The sequence below is a fragment of the Ursus americanus genome, chromosome 22, assembly GCF_024610735.1.
Source record: "Ursus americanus isolate L20-20 chromosome 22, mUrsAme1.1.p, whole genome shotgun sequence".
NCBI classification, from domain to species: Eukaryota; Metazoa; Chordata; class Mammalia; order Carnivora; family Ursidae; genus Ursus; species Ursus americanus.
The window spans coordinates 22,067,864-22,091,452 of NC_142148.1; the positions used below are offsets into that span (position 1 = coordinate 22,067,864).

A 23,589-nucleotide genomic window follows, 5' to 3' on the forward strand; every position below is an offset into this window, starting at 1 on the left:
TTCATGATCCTGTTCTCTCAGCTGGGGGGGGGGGGGTTCTACACTGTGGCGTCAGTAGGGCTGGGAGTGGAGGCCCCGATTCTGCATGTCACATGCTTCCCGCTCGTGGCTCTGCCGCGGGGAGTGCACGACCCCTGCCAGAAACCCGGATCCAGCCGGCAGGGCCCCTCCCCTGCTGTAGCAGAAATACTCAGGCCCTGAGGGGTGAGGGTCCCCCCTTCCGCTGAGGCCCTTCAGGAGTAGAGCTGGGCTACTAGCTGGGCAGGGGCCCTCAAGTCCAGCCTGGCCCCCTCTGGCCTTGACTCACCTCTGAGTGTCTGGCTCAGTGCCCAAGGCAACCTGAAGCCTCTTCACTTACTCTTCTAGTCACCCCCCCCCCCGCCCACCCCTGCCCCGTCTGGTGGGGGGCGGGGGTAGGTCCAGGGAGGTGCCAGCCCCGGGTGGTCATCAGAGCCCCGCCCCCACTAACGGGATCCGGAGAGGAGGGCCCGCTGCTCTGAGCGCAGGGGGCCTGGCCCGAGGGAGGAGCCGAGCTCAGGGGGGGCCCCACGGGGCAACCTGAACAAAGCTCCTGGGAGGCAGCTCTCTGCATCTCAGCTGGGTGGGGCCGAGGGAGGAGACCAGGCGTCTGCAGCTCAGCTTGGCCCAGAACTTTCGGAAAGGCATGTTTCTACCACTGGCCATTGGCGCTGAACGTCCTTCTGCCTGGAGCGCGCTCTCCCCGGGCTCGCCATCCCCAGAGCGGCCTCATACCCGCGGTGCTTCCGGGCCGGATCGGAGCGCCCCGCCAGACCGCCTTCCGTGCTGCACCCTCTCTTCTGCCACCCCCGGCGGGCCTCGTTCAGGGGCTCGGGGTGTGGGTCTGGGAGCGACACAAGGCGCCGGGCCGCTGGAGCAGGTGCTCGGGAAGCGTGTTGAGTGTGCGCGCCCGCCAGGGGGAGGCAGCTGCGTGGAGGGGGGGCGTGCCAGCAGCTTCGGGGTCTGGGGGTGGGGGGCGGACAGCCCAGCGTGGCTCCCGCGGAGCAGCCATGAATGAAGCGCGGTTCTCACGGGAGGCAGGTGAAGGTGGATGGTGCGCTTGTTTGAGGTTAGGGAACCCAAGGCTGCTTTCTTGCTCAGGGTCGCGAGCTGGCTTGTGCCAGAGCTGGAATGACGGTTTACACGCAAGTCAGCCTGTCTCCAAAGAGCCGCCGTGTGGAAGGGGGTCTGGCTCCGTCTCCTGGGGTGTCCACTCTGCCCACCTCACCCCAGCCTGGCCCGACCCCCTGCAAGAACACCATGAGCCCTTGGTACACGTTACCTCATTTATTCTCACAACATGCCTGTGAGGTAGGGAGGGGCAGGGACTGTCCCCATTTTACAGAGGAGGAAGTTGAGGCACACAGAGGTCAAGTGACTTGCCCAAGGTCACAGACGGCGGCCAAGCTGGAATGGGGCCCCAGAGCAGGCCCTCTGTTCACCTGGGGCCCCTGCAGCGAGTGCCGGACACGAGGACGTCTCCAATGCCATCGTCGTCTCCGCGGTAGAGAGCAGCCCTCGTGCACTGGGCCTCCCCCTCCCCCCGCCCGCCCCCCCACCCTGCAGGCCTGGGCCACTGCAGCTCAGGGCTCACACCACCCTGGGAGTGGGACTGGGGGGGCAGGAGAGAGAAGGATGATTGGGGTTAAAAAAAAAAACTCAGAGGCGGGGCAGATGGGCCCACAGCAGGGGGCAGGTGGGAGACCAAAAAAAAGGCCGCTTACACACAAGGTATATATTTTTACACACACTTGTACACACACCTAGATATAGTACATGTAAAAATATATGCTATTCACACACCCGCCTCCTGCCAGGTGCCCCGAGAGCCAGCGGCGGCGCTGGGGGGCATGGGTGAGCAGATGGGCGTTTGTTAAATATACACTCTAAGGTCTATGTGCATATGTACACGTACGTACACAGCCGCCCGCCCCTCGGGTGCTGTACACAGGCTCGGCCAGGGACAGACGACCCCCGGAAAACGGGGTCCCTCTCTCGAGCGGCCCCTGCAAGTCACTCTGAGTCAAACAAACATTTTACCGAAGGAAGGGGGGGCTGGAGAGAAGAAAGAGGCGGGAGTCTGGAGTGTGGTAACGGTGGCTTTTATCTCATTGTCCCCCCCCAAAGACTTGAACCCTCCTCCCCTTCTCGGAGAGGCCAGGCCCTGCACCCCCGCCCGCCCGGGGCTGGCTGCTGCTACTGCTGCTGCGGGGGCCGTGCCTGCGTGTGCGTGTGCGGGAGCACTGGGGCAGGGGTGCGTGTCCGCACGCGGGGCCCAGAGCCCGCCGCTCCGACGCGCCCCTGTGTGAGCTCTGAAGGGAAAAGAGAGGAACGGAAGAATGAGAACTGCAAGGTCAGAGCGGGGTAGCGGGAGGAGGAGGAAGGACATGGCAGGGGCCCAAGGCTGTCCTCGGACTGTCCTCGTCTTGTAAACAAGCTAGTGCGAGTTCTCGTGAGATAGAACAAGTAAAAAGACCGCGGTCCGGAGGCTGGGCCGGGAGGGGCCGAGGTCCGTCTGCCTAGCCCACCGCGGCCAGCGAAGGGGGGGAGAAGTTTTAGAGTTTTGTGTTTCTGTTGACTTTTTTTTGTATGAAGTCTTCATAACCTAAAGCTGGGAGGGACCCAAAAAAGCCAAATTGTGAGCCCTTGTATACGCGTCAATTTGAAAGTTGGCTCAGGGTCTCTGGACAGAATAACCATCTTAAAGGTTGAGAAAATGGTGTTCCGTTCACATTTAGTTTGTGTGGTTTTTTTTTTTTAATGACTTAAAATTGTTTGCTTCCCACTTCCTGGTCTCAGAGCCGGGTCTGGGCCTCAGGGACGTAAATCTCGATGCTGTCCGCACTCTCTGTGGCCGAGTTCTGCCGCACGGAAGCTGCCCGCTTGGCCGCCAGGAGTCTCTTGCGGGCCTCCTGACGCTGCTTGTCCCCGGCGTCGGAGGCCTTGTCGCGGCTCACTGCCGGCTTGGATTTAGCTGGCTTCTTTGGGACTGGAGGGGGTGGTTTCTTCTCTTCCTTTAGTGAGACAGTGAGGAGGGAAGAAAAATAAAATAAAGGTGCACCTTTTGTGTGGCGCCACCTCCCGCTAGATGCCGGCAGCTGGAGCCCCCACCCCAGCCTCCCCACGTCGGGCACAAGCAACACACACGTGGAATCAGAAAGCCACAAGAAGCGATGATGGTGGGAAGAGCACAAGGCACAGGAGCAAAAAGCAAGCTCAGGATCCTAGAATGTTCTAGCAGGAAGGGACGGACACAGCACCTGTTCCCACCCCTGCTTTGAACCACGGGGAGCCCGAGTCACACGGCCAGAGCTGGGATTTAAGTTCAGGGCCTCAGACTCCCAGGCCACATTTCACAGGCTCTGCTGGGGGTGGGGGGGGGTCAGAACTCCCAAGGGCCACGGTCCGGTACCCAGTAACCACAGGGGTCCCTGGGCACCACGGTTTCACGGAAGAGGCTGGCCCAAGGAGGACTGATCTGCCTCCAGAGTTCCGACAGCCACTCTCTCCCTGTGCTCAGGGCTGTGGGCATCTGTCTCCTAGGAGCCCCCTTTCTGAACATGCAGGGCGGGATGGCATGCTTCAGGGGGCAGCCTCGACTACACAGAGCGAGCGGCATGCTGGACGAGAGCCGAGCATGGACCCCGCGCACTGATGGACGTGAGCCCCCAGCTCAAAGACGACACACGGAGAAGGGAGCCAAGCAGCACTGACCGATGTGGGCAGCGTTATTGCCGACCAGGAATTTGTCCCTGGACTTCCCCTCCGCACTGCTCCATGCTCACCTTCCTCTTCTCGGGGGTTTCCACCAGCTGCCAGCTGTTGGCCTTGAGGTGGTAGAGTTCATCAAACTTCATGCTGATGTCCTCGATGGACAGCTGTAGCAGGTCCCAGAACCCTGCCAGGTCCTGGGCTGTCGGACGTGGGTTGGCTTCAGGGTTCTGCAGGTGGGGGGGTGGGGAGACGGGGGTCAGTGGGGCAAGCAAGGCAGATACTTGTCCTGCACCCCGCCCCAAGTATGGTCTCATGGCCCTGCCGGCCTTGGTTAGGGTCTTTGGAGGCCTCGTCTTGCTCCCCCCTTCCCAGCAGGACCTGTGGGAGGGAATGAAGCCAGTTCCTTCCTGGTCACTGCCAGCCAGGATGGTGCAGATCTTTCTCCCAAAGACACAGTCCCATCATGAGAGCAGGCCCTGCACAGACATGGGATTGAGGCCTTGACCACTGCTGCAGGGCTACAGGAAGGAAGGCCCCCATGTTCCTAATGTATGCCAGGCCAAGAGCCATTCTCACTGAACAGGAGTTCCCGGCCGTGGCCTCACAGTGAGGCAGGGAGAAGCCAGGATCACTGCCAGGTGGGTAGGATTACAGAATCCATGCGGTTTCCGTCCCCCCAGTCTGTTTCCCGACAACTCGGTGCTCATGGTGACTGCCCCAGCTGATGCCACACCCTTGCAGGTCCTGGAGACAAACACTCGCCCTTGTCCTCCAGCCCCAGGAGCACGCTGCCCCTGGCCAGGTGGAGTGAGGCGAGGTTTCCAAAGGAAAAGCTGCCCTCCTGATAGGGGAAGGTTGAAAGAGAGGAGAACCCAGCAATCCCAGTGGTGGTATGTCTTCAGTTCTCACCTGTCTTCTTAGAGCACGTTTAATATAATTCAATCAGTGCTGATTTTTAAGTTTCATGTGGCTCTTTTCACATAGGCTTTGCTTTTCTATTGAAGAGATGTGGAAGGCCCTTTCCTTGCGTGAGGCATGGACACGTGTCACCAGTACCTTCTCCATGTTAGGGACAAGGGCACAGGCTTAGAGGGGCTAATCCGGTTGGGCATCCGGCAGGAAGCCAAAGGCTGGAAGCCCCGTGGTGGAGGAGGAAGAATCACACTTACCAGGTTCTGCTCACAGAGGCCCCGGAACTGCTGGAATTTCTGGGACATCAGTAGCTGGGCACTGCCCACAGCACTGAGGACTTTTCCTAAGACTGAAAAAGAGAAGGTGGAGAGAGACTGAGCAGAGCACAGGTTTGCTGGGGAAGAAGGCAGGATCGGGGCTTTTATCCCCCCGCCCCCACCTCAGGTTACCAGTCATCATTGGGTGAATTCATTTTACGCCCACTTTAATTTGCTCTCGTGAAAAATGCAAACAATACAGATAAAGTGAGCCCTGTGCCCTCGTTCCTATAGACAGTTTATGGCAATAGATTGGATAAGTGAGTTTAAATGGAAAAAGTTTCCAAGAAAACATGAATTATCATAGAATCAAGAAGAAACAAAATCTTAGACCAAAGCTATTTTTAAAAAACCGAAGAAGTTAAAAATTTTCTCAGAAAAAGGAACCAAGCTAAACTATGACAGTGACGTTTGATAAAAACTTTAAGGAACAGAAAATCCTGGTATTATATATTCAGACTGTTTAGGAGAGTCAATAAACATAGGAAATGACACTGCTCATTTCAGGAGCCCTGAGAACAGACGACATGCCAAGAATAGACCACTTTCATTCTGAACATAAATGTAAAAGTCTCATAAAATCTAAGCAAATAGACTCCAACTGGAGTTAGGGCTCAGCCCAGGAATAGAAGGTTGATCTTTTAGTGTGACTTCTAGTTTTGAAGTTGTGGCATAAAGACAGTACTGTTTTTCAGTCGCCGCAGAATCAATGCAAAGCAAAACAGTAAAGAAGAAATCGACATCGACTTCTGTGACAGAACTCGGCAGCACTGGGTGTGACGTGGGCTGCCCGTAGGCCCCCGAGGAGGCCTGTAGGGACTGCGAGTCTGGATCGAGGCGGGAGTTCTGAGTTCTCCAAAAGCAGCATGCCTTGAGGGGAGAAGCCAGTCATCCCTTATTTGAAATGAAGAAGGGGTGTGGACTGCAGCAAGAGCCTTCCTGAACCTGGTTCGGCAGCCGGGGGGGGGGGGGGGGGGGGGAGGGGGGGAGCGGGACGCGCGGTGGCGCTCTATGTCATACGCAGCCTTGTCCTTGCCAGGGGAGAACAGGAGGCTGCAGACGGCCCCCATCCCGTGCCTTCGGAACTCCTGCCCCCCTGGGACGCAGGCCTGGCCCCTCTCCCACAGTGATCTACTTTACAAGAGCTCATCAAGGAAGAATTTTGTCTCATTAAGAAGGTAATTAAAAAGGAGCTAAACAGATTACAGGAACAGCAAATGGCACATGAACATGCACCAGAAAGTTGTTGCTAGAAAATGATGAAAAGCTATGAATATATCAGGCGGTTGTTCAAGGCCGGGATGGAGGTGCTCTGAGAAGAGAGTGAGACAAGGGAAGGAGATCAAACCGGAGCTCTGGAACCAGCACGAGAGAAAAATTAGGCCGTCACAGAAACCAGGGCCACTGTGAAATGGCACAGAGAATAAAAGCCGCTGCCAGCCCCCGGGGACTAGGAGAACAGGAGCGAAAGGGCTCCTGGTGCAAAACACTTCAACGGCTTGGTGACAAAGCAAGATGTCTTTTTAAATGACTAGCTAAGCTGTGGGGAATAAAATGAGCCGCTCCCCACCCCCTTCTCAAGGCTCGTAGTGGAGACGTTTGGTCTAGAGTAGGAATAAAAGGGAAGGTCTCTCCTGAGAATTCCCAACCACAAGACTGCACTTGCGCACCTCATTTTTTAAGAAATAAAAGCAGCAAATAATTTGAAAAAGAGACTATCAAAAAAAGACATAGAAGAGAGTGGGCCTCTGTGTACAGCAGTCCGCTCCAGCAGAGAGCAGACAGAATGGAAGAGAAGACACATGCAAAGAGCTCATGACTTAGAACTTTCTGGAAATGGCTAATGACGCCTGGCACTCAGGAAGCCAAGTGAATCCCAAGCAAATGCACACTGACAGTAAAATGGAAGACACAGAAGCTCCTAGAAAGCAGCTAAAGGGCAAGGAAAGATTAAAAGCAATCTTTCTGCTAAAGAAAGGAATTCAACAGCTAATTTCTTAACTACAACAACGGAAAAGTATTGCGTGAGTTTCTCTGGGTGTAGTATTCTGTCATTCTGGAATGAGTGTGGACGGGGAAAGACAGTCTCTTCAGCAGAGTGCTGGGAGAGCTATCCACAAGCAAAAGAATGAAGCTGGACCTTTAAGAATGAATCTAAGAGCTAAAACTATAGAATTCTTAGATAAAAACAGCAAATCTTCATGAGCTTGGACTGGGCAGTAGTTTAAGACAGCAAAAGCACAGGCAACAAAAGATAAATTTGGCTTCAGTAAAACAGAAAACTTCTATGCATCAAAGGATACTATGAAGAAAGTGGAAATGACAACCCACAGAATGGGAAAATTACTTCCAAATTATGTATCTAACGAAGGGTTAACATTCAGACAATATAAAGAACTCCTATAACCCAACAACAAAAAGATAAGCCAACTACAAAAGGAGCAAGGAGCTGAACAGACAACCCTCCAAGGATACACCAGTGGTCGGTACGCTTCTCCTCGACAGCACGGGCCACTAGGGAGCTGCAAGTCAACCACGAGGTACCACTTCACACTCATTAGGATGGCTATTAATAACATAAAACAACCAAAACCAAAAAACCAAAGTTGGCAAAGGTATGGGGAAACTAGAACCCTGGTGCCTCACTGGTGGGAACGTAAAATGGCACAGCTGCTGTGGTCTGGCAGTTCCTCAAAAAGTTAAACATCCAATTACCATATAACTAAAAAATTCCACTCCTAGGTATATACCCCCAAAGAACTGGAAACTGAGTCAACAGGTTCCCTGGACGCCAATATTCACAGTGGCATGATCCACAGTAGTCAGAGGTGGAAGCCACCCAAGTGCTCATCAGTGGATGAATGGGGGATGCCTGGGTGACGCGGATGGTTGAGCGTCTGCCTTTGGCTCGGGTCATAATCCTGGAGTCCCAGGGTTGAGCCCCGCATTGGGCTTCCTGCTCAGCGGGGAGTCTGCTTCTTCCTCCCCCTCGTGTGTTCTCTCTGTCTCTCAAATAAATAAATAGAATCTTTAAAAAATAAATGGATAAAATGGTATATACATACAGTGGAATATTAGCCATAAAAAGGAACAAAGTTCTCATATATAAACTGAGTCGCATGTTTAAAAACAAAAAATAGGGGAGCCTGGCTGGCTCAGTCAGTGGAGCACGCGACTCGATCTTGAGGTCGTGATCTCGAACCCCACACGGGGTGTAGAGTTTACTTAAAAAACAAACTTCTAAAAGTAATCCACTGGTCAAATAAATCACAGTGGAAATTGGAAATATTACGTGTCCTAACTTGTTAGGTATGGCTAAAGTAGTACTTAAAGGGAAAGCCAGAGGTTTCAAAAACATTTTTAAAAAGGACAGGCTGAAAAAAAAAAGTATCAAATTTAAGACATTAGTGAAGGAACAATACAATGAACCCAAAGAGGAGAAATTTAATAAAGTAATAAATCAACATATAATAATAGATGATTAATAAAATTTAACCCTGCCAGACTGTTCAAAATAAAAAGGAGACAGCTGCAGACAAAAAAAGATTATGCATGGAAAAAGAACCGTATGACATAACCATAGCAGAAAAGATACATATTTTTAAAAGATTTTAAAGTAATGTCTACACCCAACATGGGGTTTGAACTCATGACCCCAAGATCAAGAGTCACACATACACCACCAACTGAGCCACCCAGGTACCCCTGGAAAAGATATTTTTGTGAAAGTTGTACGAAACCGTGAAATAAGATAATTTTGTTCTTAAACAAAAAGCATATGAATGGAGGAAACATCTCAAATTCATTTTATGAAGCTAGATAACCTTAATACTAAAATAGGAAAAACATGAGAAAGGAAAATGACCAGCCAACTCTCATGAACAAAGGCAAAATTATTAAGTCAAATATTATCAAGTCCAGCAATATACTAATATATCATTATTCACCTGGTTTTATTCTGGTAATACAAGACTGATCCAACATTGGAAAATTCTAATGACTTTTGATTCTGGCCACGGAAAACCAGTTAGTAGGAGACAAACCGAACCCTCCCACTAAGAACAAGTGAAAAAACTAAGTAAAACACAAACCAAACCAAACCTCCCCAAAATCTCAAGGCATTAAAAATTTACCAGAGCAGCCAGAATCTGAGAGGCTAAGACCCCAGCAAGAAGGGAAACAATATTCAGGCGAGTCTGACACTCTGCACTGCCTGTGCCCTACGGCATCTCTCAATTTCTAAAGCAGCGCGAGGCCGAGAGGCTGAGAAGCCGAGCAGAAGGTGGTGGTTAGGAGGCTAAGAAGCTGAGCAGAGCCTGAGGCAGTTTCAAGGGGACAGGGAACGAAAATTGGAATTCAGAACTACCAAGGGAGATAGGACTTGAAGTCAGGAGGGTGCAGTAAGCTAAGCAGTGCTTCCAGTAGTCTTGAGTGGGAGAGATGAAAATTGGAGTTCATGGTCTGCCAAGGACGAGGGGGCTGGAACCTACCCCAGGCTATCTCTGGGATTCCCTGGAGAGTGCGCACTAGGATGGGGGTAAGTAGAAACAGACGGTCTCAAAACGCCCAGCTCTGAAACAGTTCAATCCCATTCTGGATTAAGTTGGTCTGGCTCTAGTCTGATTGCCTGCAAGAAGCAAAAGTAAATCCTTTTTTGAAGAATAGAAAATCATCCTGAGCCAAGCTGTTTTCATATAAAGTTTCTGGCACTGAATAAAAATTACCAAGTACAACAGACAAAGGACCAGACGACTGCACACCAAAAGAGAGAAAACAGAAAAAAGAAAAACCCATAGGGGATGTAGATACTGGGTTACTGGACAAAGGTGTTAAATAACTGAGTATGTCCAAGAAAATACGTGACAAGATGAAGAACAGTAACAGAGAACCAGAATCAAAAAGAATCGCACGGAAACTCTAGAATTAAGAGAGTCACTGAAACTAGGATTGCAAAGAGATGGGTTTAATACATTAGTTACAGCTGATCTATACAATAAGCCAGTGGTAAATATCCAGACTGAGGCCCTGAGCAGGAAAATAAAAGGGAAAACACAGAAAAAAGGATGAAGAAACATAAAACACAGAAGTCTAATGTATGTGTCATTAGCACCCACGGGAGAGAAGAAATAAAACGGAGCAGAAATCTGAGGAAATAACAGCCAGGACTTCTCCGAAACCAATGAGAGTTAGGAAAGCCCAAGATTCTAGAAACCCTGTGAACATCAAGCTGGGCAAATAAAAAGAAAACTACACCTGTGTATCACAGTGAAACTGACAACACCACAACCCAAGGAGAGAATCCTGAAAGCAGACAGAGGGAGAAACAAATGGCTCTTCAAAGGAGCAGCAGGAAGACTGACAGATGACCAAAAGGCTGGAAATCAGAACGTAATCAAAGACATAAACTACTGAAAGATCAACACCAACCCACAATTCTTAGCAAAGATACTATTAAAAAAACGAGGGACAAATATGGACATTTTAAGACAAATCCCGCATTAAAATACTGAGCAGAGTTCTTTAGGCTTTTGCTTTAGTTCTTTCTTATATTTTTAAAAAAAGTATTTGAGAGAGAAAGAGCACATGCAAGTGGGGGGGAGGGGCAGAGGGCGAGTCCTCAAGCAGACTCCCCACTGAGCGCAGAGCCTGATGTGGGGCTCCATCCCCGGACCCTGAGATCATGACCCGAGCCAAAATGAAGAGTTGGGTGCTTAACCAAAGGAGTCACCCAGGTGCCCCCTGCTTTAGTTCTTTTGGAATGAAAATGATCCTAAGTAGAAGCATAGAAATAAAGGAGTGAAGAGTAACAGAGGGGTTAAAAAAAAAAAAAAGTAAAGCTAAGTAAATATTCATTTTAATATTGACTGCGTAAAACAGAAATAAAGGCTTGCGGCCGTTAGACTATTTATAGAACTCTAACACTTCACAGCAACAGTACACAAGTCAGGAAGGGAATAAAAGTGTTCTAAGGTCCTTACATCCTCTGGGAAGTGGTAAAGGTGTAGTCTTTACAAAGTCAGAGATGCAGGCTGTAATCTTTAGAGTAACTACTGAAAGAATAATAAGGTAACGTGAGAAAAGTGGAAATACTTGGTTAATTCAAAAAGTCGTCAAGAAAGGAGAAAAATCTCTTAATAAAATTTACCACACTCTTAGATTAAGAAAGCGAAACCATATGATTATCTAAATAGATACAGTAAAAAAGTTCCATTAAACTCAACAATTTTCTTAAACCAGAAAAAGAGTATCTGCAGGAAACCTACAGCAAACATCATGCTCAATGGTACAACGTGAAAAAGCAATTCCTTTTTGTTTTCTTTTTTCTTTTGAGTAGGCTCTACACCCAACACAGGGCTTGAACTCAACACCCCGAGAGATCAGCAGTTGCAAGCTCTACTGGGCCAGGTGCCCCCAAAAAAGCAATTCCTTATTTACAAATAGTAAGAATATAAAAAATTTTCTAGATATAACATCACTATAAAGGTTACGAGCATTTCATTAATGATAAACTAAATACATTAACAAAAAATACAGCTTATCCCTGCAAAATGAAAATACTAACCTGACAAATCTTATGGAGGAAATACAAAATCTGAGGACAGTAAAGAAGACCTACATGGAGACGCATAATCATGTTCTTGGATTAGCAAAGACTTAACTTATAAAGATGCCATCTCACCCCAAACTGATCCACAGATTTAATTCCAATCAAAATCTCAACCTGGAATTTGAAAAGCTGATTCTGAAATTTATATGAGATCAGAGAGCCAAGATTAGCCAACACACACTTGAAGAATGGGGAGCTTGTCCTTCCTATTAGCAAGATTCTTTGTACAGTTATAACAGTGAAGAAAGTGTGATTTGGGCTTAGGTATAGACGAGTGAACAAAATAGCTCAGAAACAGATCAACACATACAGGAAACCTGGTATTTGCCAGAGTTGTACTGCATATTACCAGAACAGGGACAGGCATTTTAATACATTATCATCCAATAAGAAAAAATTAATGTAGAGCCTTATCTCACTCCACTGCAGACAAATCAATTCTAAGGGATCAAAGACTTAAATGGGGAAAATGAAAATTGTTATAAGAAAACAGTAAAATATCTTTTTTGGGGCAGCTGGCCGGTTCAGTTGGAATGTGTGACTTCTGATCTTGGGGTTGTGAATTTGAGCCCCATGTTGGGTGTAGGGATTATCTAAAAATAAAATCTTTAAAATATGTGTGTGTGTGTGTGTGTGTATTTTTAAGTTTATTTAAGCAATCTCTGTACCCAGCGTGGGCTTGAACCCACAGCCCTGAAATCAAGAGCCACATGTGCCACTAACTGAGCCAGCCCGGTGTCCCAAGAAAACAGTAAAATGTCTTTTTGACTTTGAAAGAAGGATGGATTGCTTTAGATACAAAAAAGTAAAAATCATTAAAGGAAATTTTACATTAAAAATTAATATCTGTTTACTTAGAAGATGCCATAAAGAAAGTGAAAAGACAAGTCACAAACTGGGAGAAGATATTTACCATATGTAAAACTAACAAAAGTCCCAGAATCCAGATATATAAAAGTTCACCTATGAGGCAGTAAGAAAAAGGCAGACAACTTAATAGAAAAATGGGGAAAAAACATGAACAGGAATTTCATAGTGGAAGAAACCATAGTGGAAGAAACCATGACTAATACATGAAAAGATGCTCAGTGTCATTAGTAACAATGAAATGCAAATTATAACCACTGTCTCGTACTTGTAGATTGAAAATAACCTGATGCACTAAGTGTAAATCAAAAAATGTAGAGCACTGGATACATCCACACAGTGCCGAGGAAATAATAAAATAGGTATAATTACTTCAGAAAACAATTTGGCATTTCTTTTCAAGATTTATTTATTGATTTACATGAGAGAGACAGACAGAAGAGAGAGGAGCAGGGGGAGGGGTAGAGGGAGAAGCAGACTCCCCGCCGAGCAGGGAGCCCCATGTGGGGCTCAATCCCAAGACTCTGGGATCATGACCTGAGCCGAAGGCAGATGCTTAACTGACTGAGCCACCCAGGTGCGCCTGGCATTTCTTGTAAATCTGAAACATGCATACCCTACGAACCAAGCATTTCCACACCCAGTATATATCTTAGAGAACTCTTGTGTATGTACACCAGGAGACACGGTCAAAAATGTTCGTAACAATCCACAGCTTAATTCATACTTAATGGTGTAAGACAATAATTTCACCCTAACATCAGGAATGACCCAAAAGCAAGGGTGCTCCACTCTTGCCACTTGTATTAAACACCGAAGCCAGAGCCATTAGGCAAAAAAACAAAAATAGAAGGAATCCAGATTAGAAAGAAATAAAACTGTCTATTTTCAAATGAAATTATCCGGTATATAACAAATCCTAAGGAATCTCCTCCCTACCCCTCAAAATTTAGTGAGGTTGCAGCGTACAAGATCAACATACAAAAATCTGTTGCATTTCTATACACTAACAATGAACAATCTGGAAACGAGGTTAAGAAAACAATCCCATTTACAACAGCGTAAAAGAAGAATAAAATACTCAGGGATAAATTTAACACAAGATATATAAGATTTGTATACTGAGAACTACAAAATATTATGGAAAGTTTTAAAAACCTAAGGAAATGGAAAGATATCCCATGTTCACGGACCGGAAGACTTAGCAGGAAGATGGCAACACTCCCCAAATCAAATTACAGATGTAACACAATCCCTATCAAAATAAACTCCCAGCTTCTTTTTTTTTGCAGAAATTGACAACGTGATCCTAAAACTCATGGAAATGCAAGATCAAAGTACATACTTTAGAACTTCCTTTAGTGAGAACCTGAGAGCCGGTCATTAACAACTTTCATTTGTATTTTTACTTGAAGATCAAAGTTGGAAGACTCACACTTCCCAATTTCAAAACTTACTTCAAAGTTACGGTAATCGTGACAGTGTGGTACTGGCGTAAGTATACACACGTGCATCGATGTGAAGGAACAGAACGAGAGTTTAGAAATGAATTCTTAAATTTATGGTCAATCGATTTTTGACAAGGGTACCAAGAATGATTCAATGGGGAAGGAACGGTCACTAACAAATGGTACTGGGACAACTGGATCTCCAAATGTAAAAGATTAAAAGTGGACCCCTACATCTCACACCATACACAAAAATTAACTCACAGACATAAATGTAACAGCTAAAATTATAAAACTCTTAGAAGCAAATAGGAGTAAATCTTCAAGATCCTGGATTAGGCAATGATTTCTTAGACCTGACACCAAAATCGCAAGCAACCAAAGAGGAAAAATAGTTGGACTTCACTAAAATTAAACTTTTATGTTTCAAAGAATACCTAATAGCCAAAAAGTGGAGAAAACTGACAAATGGATAAAGAAAATAGAGTATATCCATACAATGGAATTTTACTCAGCAATTAGAAGGAATGAAATACTAATTTATGACATGAATAAACCTCAAAAATATGCAAATTAAAGAAGCCAGACACAAAAGACCACAAATATGATGTGATTCCATTTATATGAAATGTCTAGAACAGGAAGATCCATAGAGAAGGCAGACTAGTGTCTGCCTAGGGTGGGAGGGAGGGGGAGAGAGGGGTAGGGAGTGATGACTCCATGGGTAGACGGTTTCTTTTTGGTGTGATGAAAATGTTCTAAAATTAGGTAGTGATGATGATACAGAGTTAGAGTATACTAACTCACAGAGTCGAAGATACTAAAAACCACTGAATCGTATACTTTAAAGGGCTGAATTTTATGGTATATAAACTGCATCTCAATGCTGTTATAAAAGAGTTGTCCACAACTGACAACTAGAAACAATTCAAGTGCTCATCAGTGGAGCAGAAGCGCTAGTATATTCATACAGCGTAATGCTACTTATCAACGAGAAGAGTGATCTCTAGGTACAGGCATTCACGTGGATGAAGCTCAGACACAAGGCTGAACTGAAGAAAGGCAAGCCTCAGGGCGCCCGGGTGTCTCAGTCAGGTGAGCAACCGACTTTCAATCTCAGTTCAGGTCTTGATCTCAGTGTTGTGAGTTCAAGCCCTTCGCTGGGCTCCACGGCCCAGCATGGAGCCTACTAAATAAATAAATAAATAAATAAAAATAAATAAATAAATAGAAAAGGGCAAGCCTCAAAAAAATACATACCCTGTCCTTCTTTTAGTATAAAATTCAAACCCAGGCAAAACGAAACAGTCTATTCCTTACGGTTACACATCTACGTGGTACAAGTATAAAGAAAAGCAAGGGTATCTAACACATTTTAGGATAGTGCCTACTGCTACGGCAGAAAGAAGGTGATACCACTGGACTTCAAAGATGGTAACATTCTATTTGTAAACGAGGTGATGGATACGGGAGTATTCTTTTTATTTCTCTTTACTGTCTACTCTTTGCATGTAGATAAAGATTAATAAGAAGAACGAGAGCAAAATAACAACAGACTTAATGCCAGCTGTCAGGTTCTCAGTAAGGGAAGGGCTCAGGGGGCGCCTGGCTGACTCAGTTGGTAGAGCGTGCGACTCTTGCGACTCTTGATCTTGGGGTCCTGAGTTCAAGCCCCACATGGGGTGTAGAGATTACAAAGAAAAGATAAACCTTAAAAAAAAAAAAAAAAAAAAAGGATGTACTCCACGAAGAAAAGAATGACTGAAGAAGGAAGACCTGAGATATAAGAAGGATGAGCAAAGAAAATGATAAACACACAGATAAATCTAAATAAATACATGTGTAAATAACGATTCCTGTAATTATCTAAGAATCAATATTTGGGGGAGTTTATCCATAAGAAAACAATTAGATAAATCATATCTTAAGGTCCTTGTGTCGTCTGGGAGAAAGGTAAAGATGTGAAATAACTCAACGTTAAGGTTTTAAGGGCTGAAAGAACAGCAGTGTGGTAACTCCTGCGGCAGTGACGGCCAGTTGTCTCCAATGTTTGTTTCTCTTTAGCCCTCAAATAGCACCTCTGAGTTTTTCTTCATGTCAAACAGCAACTTTATTCAAATCAAGTAAAAATACAGAAGTTTCTTAGGCATAGTGTGAATTTTCTAGGACGGAGTATTGTCAAATGGGAAACAGGCAAGATAGGCACAAGATCGAGCCCTGGAACAAGCCACACCAGAATCAGGATGAGGATAAGGACTTCTGTGGTTGGTATGTCGCATCTCTGCAATGTGCACACTCTGCTAAACACAGCACGGGATTCTGAAAATGAGAGATGTATGGGGACCTTCGATTTTTAACTGGGCACATAGCAGCCTGGACCCAAGCATTCCCTTGGCTACCCTTGCAACAAGCAATGAAGTGGGTGGAAAAAGTAGTGCGTGGGGCCGAGCTGCTCCTATGTGCTCCTGGTTCCTTTGCTGGCTGGAATGCGCTTGGGACTTCTGGAATCCAGCAGCCACTCGAGTGATGAGAAGTGGTTTTGTGTGTGTGTGTGTGTGTGTGTGTGTGTGTGTGTGTGTGTGTGGAGAAGAAGAGAGCGCGCACAAGCAGGCAGAGGGAGAGAGAGAAGCGGGCTCCCTGCTAAGCGCACTCAATCCCAGGACCCTGGGATCATGACCTGAGCTGAAGACAGACGCTTAACTGACTGAGCCACCCAGGTGCCCCGAGAAGATTTTTTTTTAAGGTTTTATTTATTTATTTGACAGAGAAAAAGAGTACACAAGCAGGGCGAACAGCAGAGGGAGAGAGAGAAGCAGGCTCTCTGCTGAGCAGGGAGCCCAATGCAGGGCTCGATCCCAGGATCCTGGGATCATAACCTGAGCCAAAAACAGGTGCTTAACTGACTGAGCCACCCAGGCACCCGGGATTTTTTTTTTTTTTTAAGATTTTGTTTGAGAGAGAGGGTGAGCATGAGCTGGCGGACGAGCAGAGGGAAAGAGAGAAGCAGACTCGACGGTGAGTGTGAAGGCCGGCACGGGGCTCCATCCGAGGACCCCGCGATCATTACACTGTGTGAATATCCTATTGCTGAAATCAAGAGTCGGCGCTCAACTGACTGAGCCACTCAGGCACCCAGAATGATAAGATTTGGTGAATGGAAGCCGATTTTATGACATTGAACCTCAGAAAAAGCAAGCCTGGGGCTCCAGCATTCCTATCTCAGATGTTCTTGAACTTGAGAGATATAAACAGTCTTGTTCAAACCACTTTCCTTTCTTTTCAAATGTTATTTGTAGGCAAACTTAACACCAATTAATGCAGCCTCAATACTAGGAAAGACAAGCAGGAGAGGGGCGTGTTAATCCAAAAGAAGACGAGAGAGGAAAAAAAACCTCAAAAAAAATAGAAGAGATACTACAAAATAACATGGCCGGAACAACCCTAAGTATATAGAAATCCCGTATTAAACGGACTACATTGTCAATTTCTAAAGTAAAAATTAAAGGACTGGACAAAACTCAAAACCCAGACATGTGCTCATTACAGGAGACATGATTATAAGGACAGTGAGAGAAAGGTTGAAAGTAAGTGCACAGGAAGACGTGGGACAGCAGACAGACCGTAGCCAAAGGCCAGCCGCACAGCAGAACTCACGCCATGTGAGACTTGACAGCAGACCACGACATACGTCCAGACACAGTGGGTGACTATCCATCAGGAGTCCCGCAGTCCTGAACTCTGCCCCCCAGACACTCCCTACAACTGCCTTTCCCACCTGGGCACTAATTCAGTTTCTTCTCACTCACGTAAGAAGACCACCCTCACCGCTGTCCCCTCTCTCCAGCATAATAAATTTCCCCTTCCCTACAACATACAAACATGCTTATATCACTCCGTTTAAAAACAAAAGGAACAAAACCCCCCCAACCCTGTCCTCTGACCCTATATCCCTTCATTTCTCTGTTCCCTGTACAGAACAAGTCATCCATACTATTGTCTATACCTGCTGTCTCCAATTACTGCTGTCTTCCCTTAATCCTTCTCCATCAGGCTTCCCCTGCCCTAGCAGGCCCCTTCCACCACAACAGGCCCCTGACGACCTCGTGTTTCTAGATCTGACCTGCAGTGCACAGCAGCAGCATCTGACACAGCAGTCTCTCTTCTCGAAAACTCTTCAGTGTGTTCCAGTTGCCTTCTCTCCCATCGCACTGGTCACTCCTCCTTTCCCATCATGCAGTGTCCATGTCTCCATTCCTTAGGCTTTGCCATCTCATCTTTCTTTCTTTTTTTTTTTTTAAGATTTATTTATTTTTGGGAGGGAGGGAGAGAGCGCACATGTGAGTGGGGAGGGCGCAGAGTAAGAGAATCGCAAGCAGACTCCCCACTGAGTGCGGAGCCCCACGCGGGGCTCAATCTCATGACCAATGAGATCGTGACCTGAGCCGAAACCAAGAGTGGGACGCTCAGCCGACTGAGCCACCCAGTTGCCCCTGCCATCTCATTTCTGACCTTAACATACACTCTGAGGACTTCCAGTAAATCTTCAAGCCTGGGCCTTCCCCAGCTCCTGTATCCATCTGCCTGCCTGATGTCCCCACTCTGATACCTGATAATGCACACTGCACTTAGCATGCTGGAAACTGAACTCCCGACTTCCCTATCCCAGTAGCAACTCCAGCTTCTGTCACCCAGATTGCAAACCGGTTTTGACCCTTTCACTCCAAGTCCATACCCAGTCTGTCAGGAAATGCTGCTCTATCTGCCAGATGTATCCAGAACTGCCCCCTCTCTCAGAAGTGCTCATGGCCACCACCATCTTGTCTTACCCAGATCATGGTGACACCCTCCTCATTTCTCCCACTTTCCACTTGTGCCCCTCACCCCACTCTCGAACAGAGAAACCAGATTCATCCTTTAAAAAAGAATGTCAAGTTGCGGCACTCAAAACTCTCCAGTGAGTTCTCCTCTGAGAGTGAAAGCCAAGCCTTTCATCCCCCGAGGCCCCGACTCCAGCTCCCACGTCCGGCTTGCTGCTGCCACCATACCGGACACTCCCTGGGCCCGAAGCCCGTCAGGCATCTGCCCACCCCAGGAGCTCTCGGTCCCTGCCGCTGCCTCTGCCCTCCAGATCTCCAGGATCCCTGAGCCCCCACTGTCCTTTCTGTGCTGTTTTCTCCGCTGCGCATCTAAGCATCTTCCACGTTGTTTGCTGATTTGGTTATTTTCTGTCTCGCCCCATGAGAACGTAAGCTCCACGAGGGCAAGGGCTTGGTTTTGTTCACTGCCTTCTCCCCAGAAGCTAGAAAAAGTGCCAGTACATATTCACAGAATGAGGGAAGGTCAGGACCAGGTCAGGGGGTGCTACTTTCTTCCTACGGTTCCACAGTGTCCTGACACTCCCACAGTTAGACAAGAGATGCATGAGACACAGTAAAATTAGAGAGACACAAAATTGTCATTGTAGCAAATACTACTTACGATGCAAATCCAAGAGAACAGAGTCCCACGAGGCCGCTGCACACGACATCACTGTACAAATCCCAGAGTAACTATCCGAATATGCAAAACAGAAACTGCTCGGTTTTACTATCCAAAAATACCCTAGCTAGTACTAAGAAATAAACCGAATAAAAATATGGAAGACCATCATGGAGCAATTCATCAAACTTGAAGAGAAGGATATAGAAGGGAGAGCTGAATAAACGGAGACAGAAGCTTTATTCATTGCTAAGACGACTCATTATTTTACAGGTATCAAGTTTCCCAAATTAATCGATAAATTCTATTTCCAGGCAATGCTCCAGCAAAATTTTTCCAAGGAATTTGCTATACTCGTTCCAGAATGAGTACTGGATGAATGAAGAGGTATGTGAACTTTTTATTTCCGAACACAATAAGGACGAGGATTCGCCCTTCCAGATACCAAGGAATGCGAAAAAGCTATGGCAGTTAACAGCTATATTAACGCAGAAATAGACAAAACAGGAGAACACAATAGAGCCCAGAAACACACCCCTGTGTACGTAAAACTTGGCAGAGGTTATGACCGGCCAGTATCACTGATCAGTGAGGAAAGTAATGACTTCAATAACTGGTGTTGTGACAACTGGCTTTCCGTAGAAAAGAAACAAAACAAGATTGTAGAATGCAGATAGGAACTGCTGATGGATTAAAAACCTAAATATGAAAAAATGAAAAAAAAAACCCAAATTTTGAAACCATGAAAAAGTCTCTATGCCATTGGAACACAGACGTATTCTTAAGAATCAAAAGTGCATTCAGAATAGCAAGGAGATGTAACAATTTTTTTTAAGGATTTTATTTATTTGAGACAGAGAGAACACAAGTGGGGGGAGAGAGGCAGAGGGAGAGGAAGAGCAAGAAGCAGACTCCCCACCGAGCAGGAAGCCCAGTGAGGGGCTCTATCCCAGGACCCCGGGATCATGACCTGAGCCGAAAGCAGACGCCTAACTGACTGAGCCACCCAGGTGCCCCCAGAAGATGTAACAGTTATAAACATTTATATACCTAATGAGCACCAAAATACATGAAAGCAAAAACAGACAGAAGTGAAGGGAGAAACTGGCAGTTCTACGGTACTAGCTGGAGACTTTAATGTCCTACTCACAATAATGGGACAAGACAGGAGATAAGTAAGGAAAGAGAGCATTTAAACAACACAATAAACCAACTAGATCTAACAGACTTACACAGAACACACTACCCAGCAACAGAATACATATTATTCCTGAGTGTACATGGGACATTTTCTAGGCTAGACCATATGGTTAGGCCACAAATTGAGTCTTTTTTTTTTTCGCCTCCAAGTTTTTTTAAAAAGTAAGCTCTAGGCCCAACGTGGGGCCTGAACTCACAACCCCGAGATCAAGAGTCCCATGCTCCACTGACTGAGCCAGGTGGGTGCCCCCACAAATTAAGTCTTAATAGATTTTTAAAAAGATATAAATCATACAAATATCTTCTCTGAATACAGTAGGATGAAGTTAGAAATCAATTTAACAAAAGGAAAACTGGAAAACTCACAAAACTGTGTAAATTAAACAATACACTTAATTACTTGTTTATTTTGGGGAGGGAGAGGGAGAGAGAAAGAGTATTAAGCAGGCTCCATGCCCAGCACAGAGCCTGATGCAGGGCTCGATCTCATGATCCTGAGATCATGACCTGGGTTGGATGCTTAACTGACTGAGCCACCCAGGCACCCCCCCCTTTTTTTTAGAGAGGGAGAGAGAGACAGAACAATATACCTCTAAACAACCAATGGGTCAAAGAAGAAATAGAGAGGAAATTAGAAAATACCGAGATGAATGAAAATAAAACATACCCAAACTTACGAAACACAACAAAAGTGGTGCTAAGGGGTAATATATGGCTATAAACACATTAAAAACTTACGAAAGATCTCAGATCAATCTAACATTACAACTTAAGGAGCTAGAAAAGAAGAACAAAATAAACCCCAAAGCCAGCAGAAAGAAGGAAACAAGAAAGATTAGAGCAGAGATAAAGAATAGAAAAATAGAGAAAAATGAATGAAACAAAAAGATCAGCAGAAGTAACAAACCTTTAGCTAGATGGACTAAGAGAAAGATGACAATACTAAAATCAAAAATGGAAGTGGAGCTCTATAGGAATAAAAAGACTGTAAGAATACTAGAACAGTTACACACCAATAAAATGGATAACCTGGGTGAAATGGACGATGAAATGGACAAATTCCTAGAAACACAAAGCCTGCTAAAACTAAATCAGTAAAAACAGAAAATCGGAATAGACCTTTATCTCATCAGGAGACTGAATCAGTACTCAAAAACTCTCAATAAAGAAAAGTCCTAGACCTGATGGCTTCACTGGTGAATTTTACCAAAGATTTAAAGAACTAATTACTAATCCTCAAACTTTTCCAAAAATTGGAGAGGAGGAAATACTTCCTAACTCATTCTATGAGGCCCCATTACTCTGAAACCAAAGCCAGACGAAGACACTACAAGAAAAGAAAGCTACAGACCAATATTCCTATGAACGTCAACACGAAAATGCTAGCAAATACAACTCAGTGACACATTAAAAGGGTTACATATCAAGACCAAGTGGGATTTATTCCTGGAATGGAAGGATGGGATCCAACACCCTTTCATGAGACAAACACTCAACAAACTAGGAGTAGAAGGAAACTACCTCAACATAATAGAAGCCATCTATGAAAAACCCACAGGGAGCATAATACTCAATGCTCAATCACTCAATGATGAAAGTCTGAAAGTGTTTCCTCTAAGACCAGAGATAGGGCAAGGATGCCCACTATTACCACGTCTAGTCAAAGTACTAGAAGTTCTAGCCAGAGCAGTTAGGCAAGAAAAAGAAAAGACATCCAAATTGGAAAGGAAGAAGTAAAATTACCTGTTTGAAGACACGATATTCTGTAGAAAACCCCGAAGATTACACATGCGCGCACCCAGAACTACTACGTGAACTCAGCAAAGCAGCAGGGTACAAAGCTAACGAAAGAGCTGCATTTCTATATGCTAACAACGAATAAGCTGAAAAGGAAAATATAAAACAATTCCATTTACAATAGCATCAAGTAGTAGAAAATATTTAAGAACGAATTAACCGAGGAGGTGAAAGGCTTGTACAATGGAAACTACAAAACACTGCTGAAAGAAATTAAAGACGACACAAGAAACAGAAGTGCGTCCCCTGTTCATCAAGGCTTAATTCTGTTAAAATGTCAATACTACCCAAAGCCATCTACAGATTCAATACAGTCCCTTTCAAAAATCCCAAAGTGTGTTTTTACAGAAATAGAAAAACCCATCCTAAAAGTCATATGCGATCTCAGGGGACCCCAAATACTCAAAACAATCTTGAAAAAGAACAAAATGGGAGGACTCATACGTCATGATTTCAAAACCTACTACAAAACCACAGAAATCAAAACGGTGTGGTGTTGCCTTAAAGACAGACATCTGGATCACTGGAATAAAATAGACATCCCTGAAGTAAACCCTTACATATATGGTCAAATGATTTTTGACAAGGGTACCAAGACAAATGGGGAAAGGATGGTCCTTTCAACAGATGGTGCTGGGAAAACTGGACATTCACATGCAAAAGTTAGACCCACCTAATGCCATATACAAAAGTTAACTCAAAATGGATCAAGGACCTAAATGTAAGACCTTTTACAACAATAAAACTCTTAGAAGAAAAAATGGCATGAAAGCTTCAGGACATTGGATTTGCAATGATTCATTATTACATGAAAGGCACAGGTAACAAAAGAACGAACAAACTTCAAAAAAATTTAAAATTTTGTGCATTATAAAAATCTACAGAGTAAAAAGATAACCCACTAGATGGGCGACGATATTTGCAAATCCTATATCTGGGTAAGGGATTAATATCTACAACATATAGAGATCTCTTAAAACTCAATAACAAAACAGCAAACCACCTGACTTCAACACGGGCAAAGGACCTCTGTAGACATTTCTCGAAAGAAGACCTGTGAGCGGCCAACAAGCACATGAAGACGTGCTCGAGATCACTAAGCCTTAGGGAGACGAGAGTCACAACTGTAAGAAGACACCACCTCACAGCCATGAGGATGGCAACTCTGAAGAAAATGGGGAACAACAAGTGTTGGCAAGGACATGGAGAAACTGGAACCCCTGAGCACTGC

The 23,589-nt window shown here is 45.6% G+C and overlaps 1 protein-coding gene across 4 annotated transcripts in view; it reads right to left on the reverse strand.

The window, feature by feature from the left end:
• Nucleotides 1-1,290: 1,290 nt before the first annotated feature.
• DLGAP4 (DLG associated protein 4) overlaps nt 1,291-23,589 on the reverse strand; it is a 134,400-nt gene continuing 112,101 nt past the window's right edge. For 3 of the 4 annotated variants that reach the window (XM_045804541.2, XM_045804542.2, XM_045804543.2), the window contains 3 exons: nt 4,902-4,993; nt 3,804-3,959; nt 1,291-3,032 (listed from right to left, as the gene is read on the reverse strand). In XM_045804541.2, coding sequence (XP_045660497.2) covers nt 2,814-3,032; nt 3,804-3,959; nt 4,902-4,993 — 467 coding nt within the window. In that variant the 3' untranslated portion in view covers nt 1,291-2,813. Of the gene's footprint in view, nt 3,033-3,732; nt 3,960-4,901; nt 4,994-23,589 lie in introns of all 4 variants that reach the window. The other variant, XM_087853605.1, reaches the window with a different exon arrangement.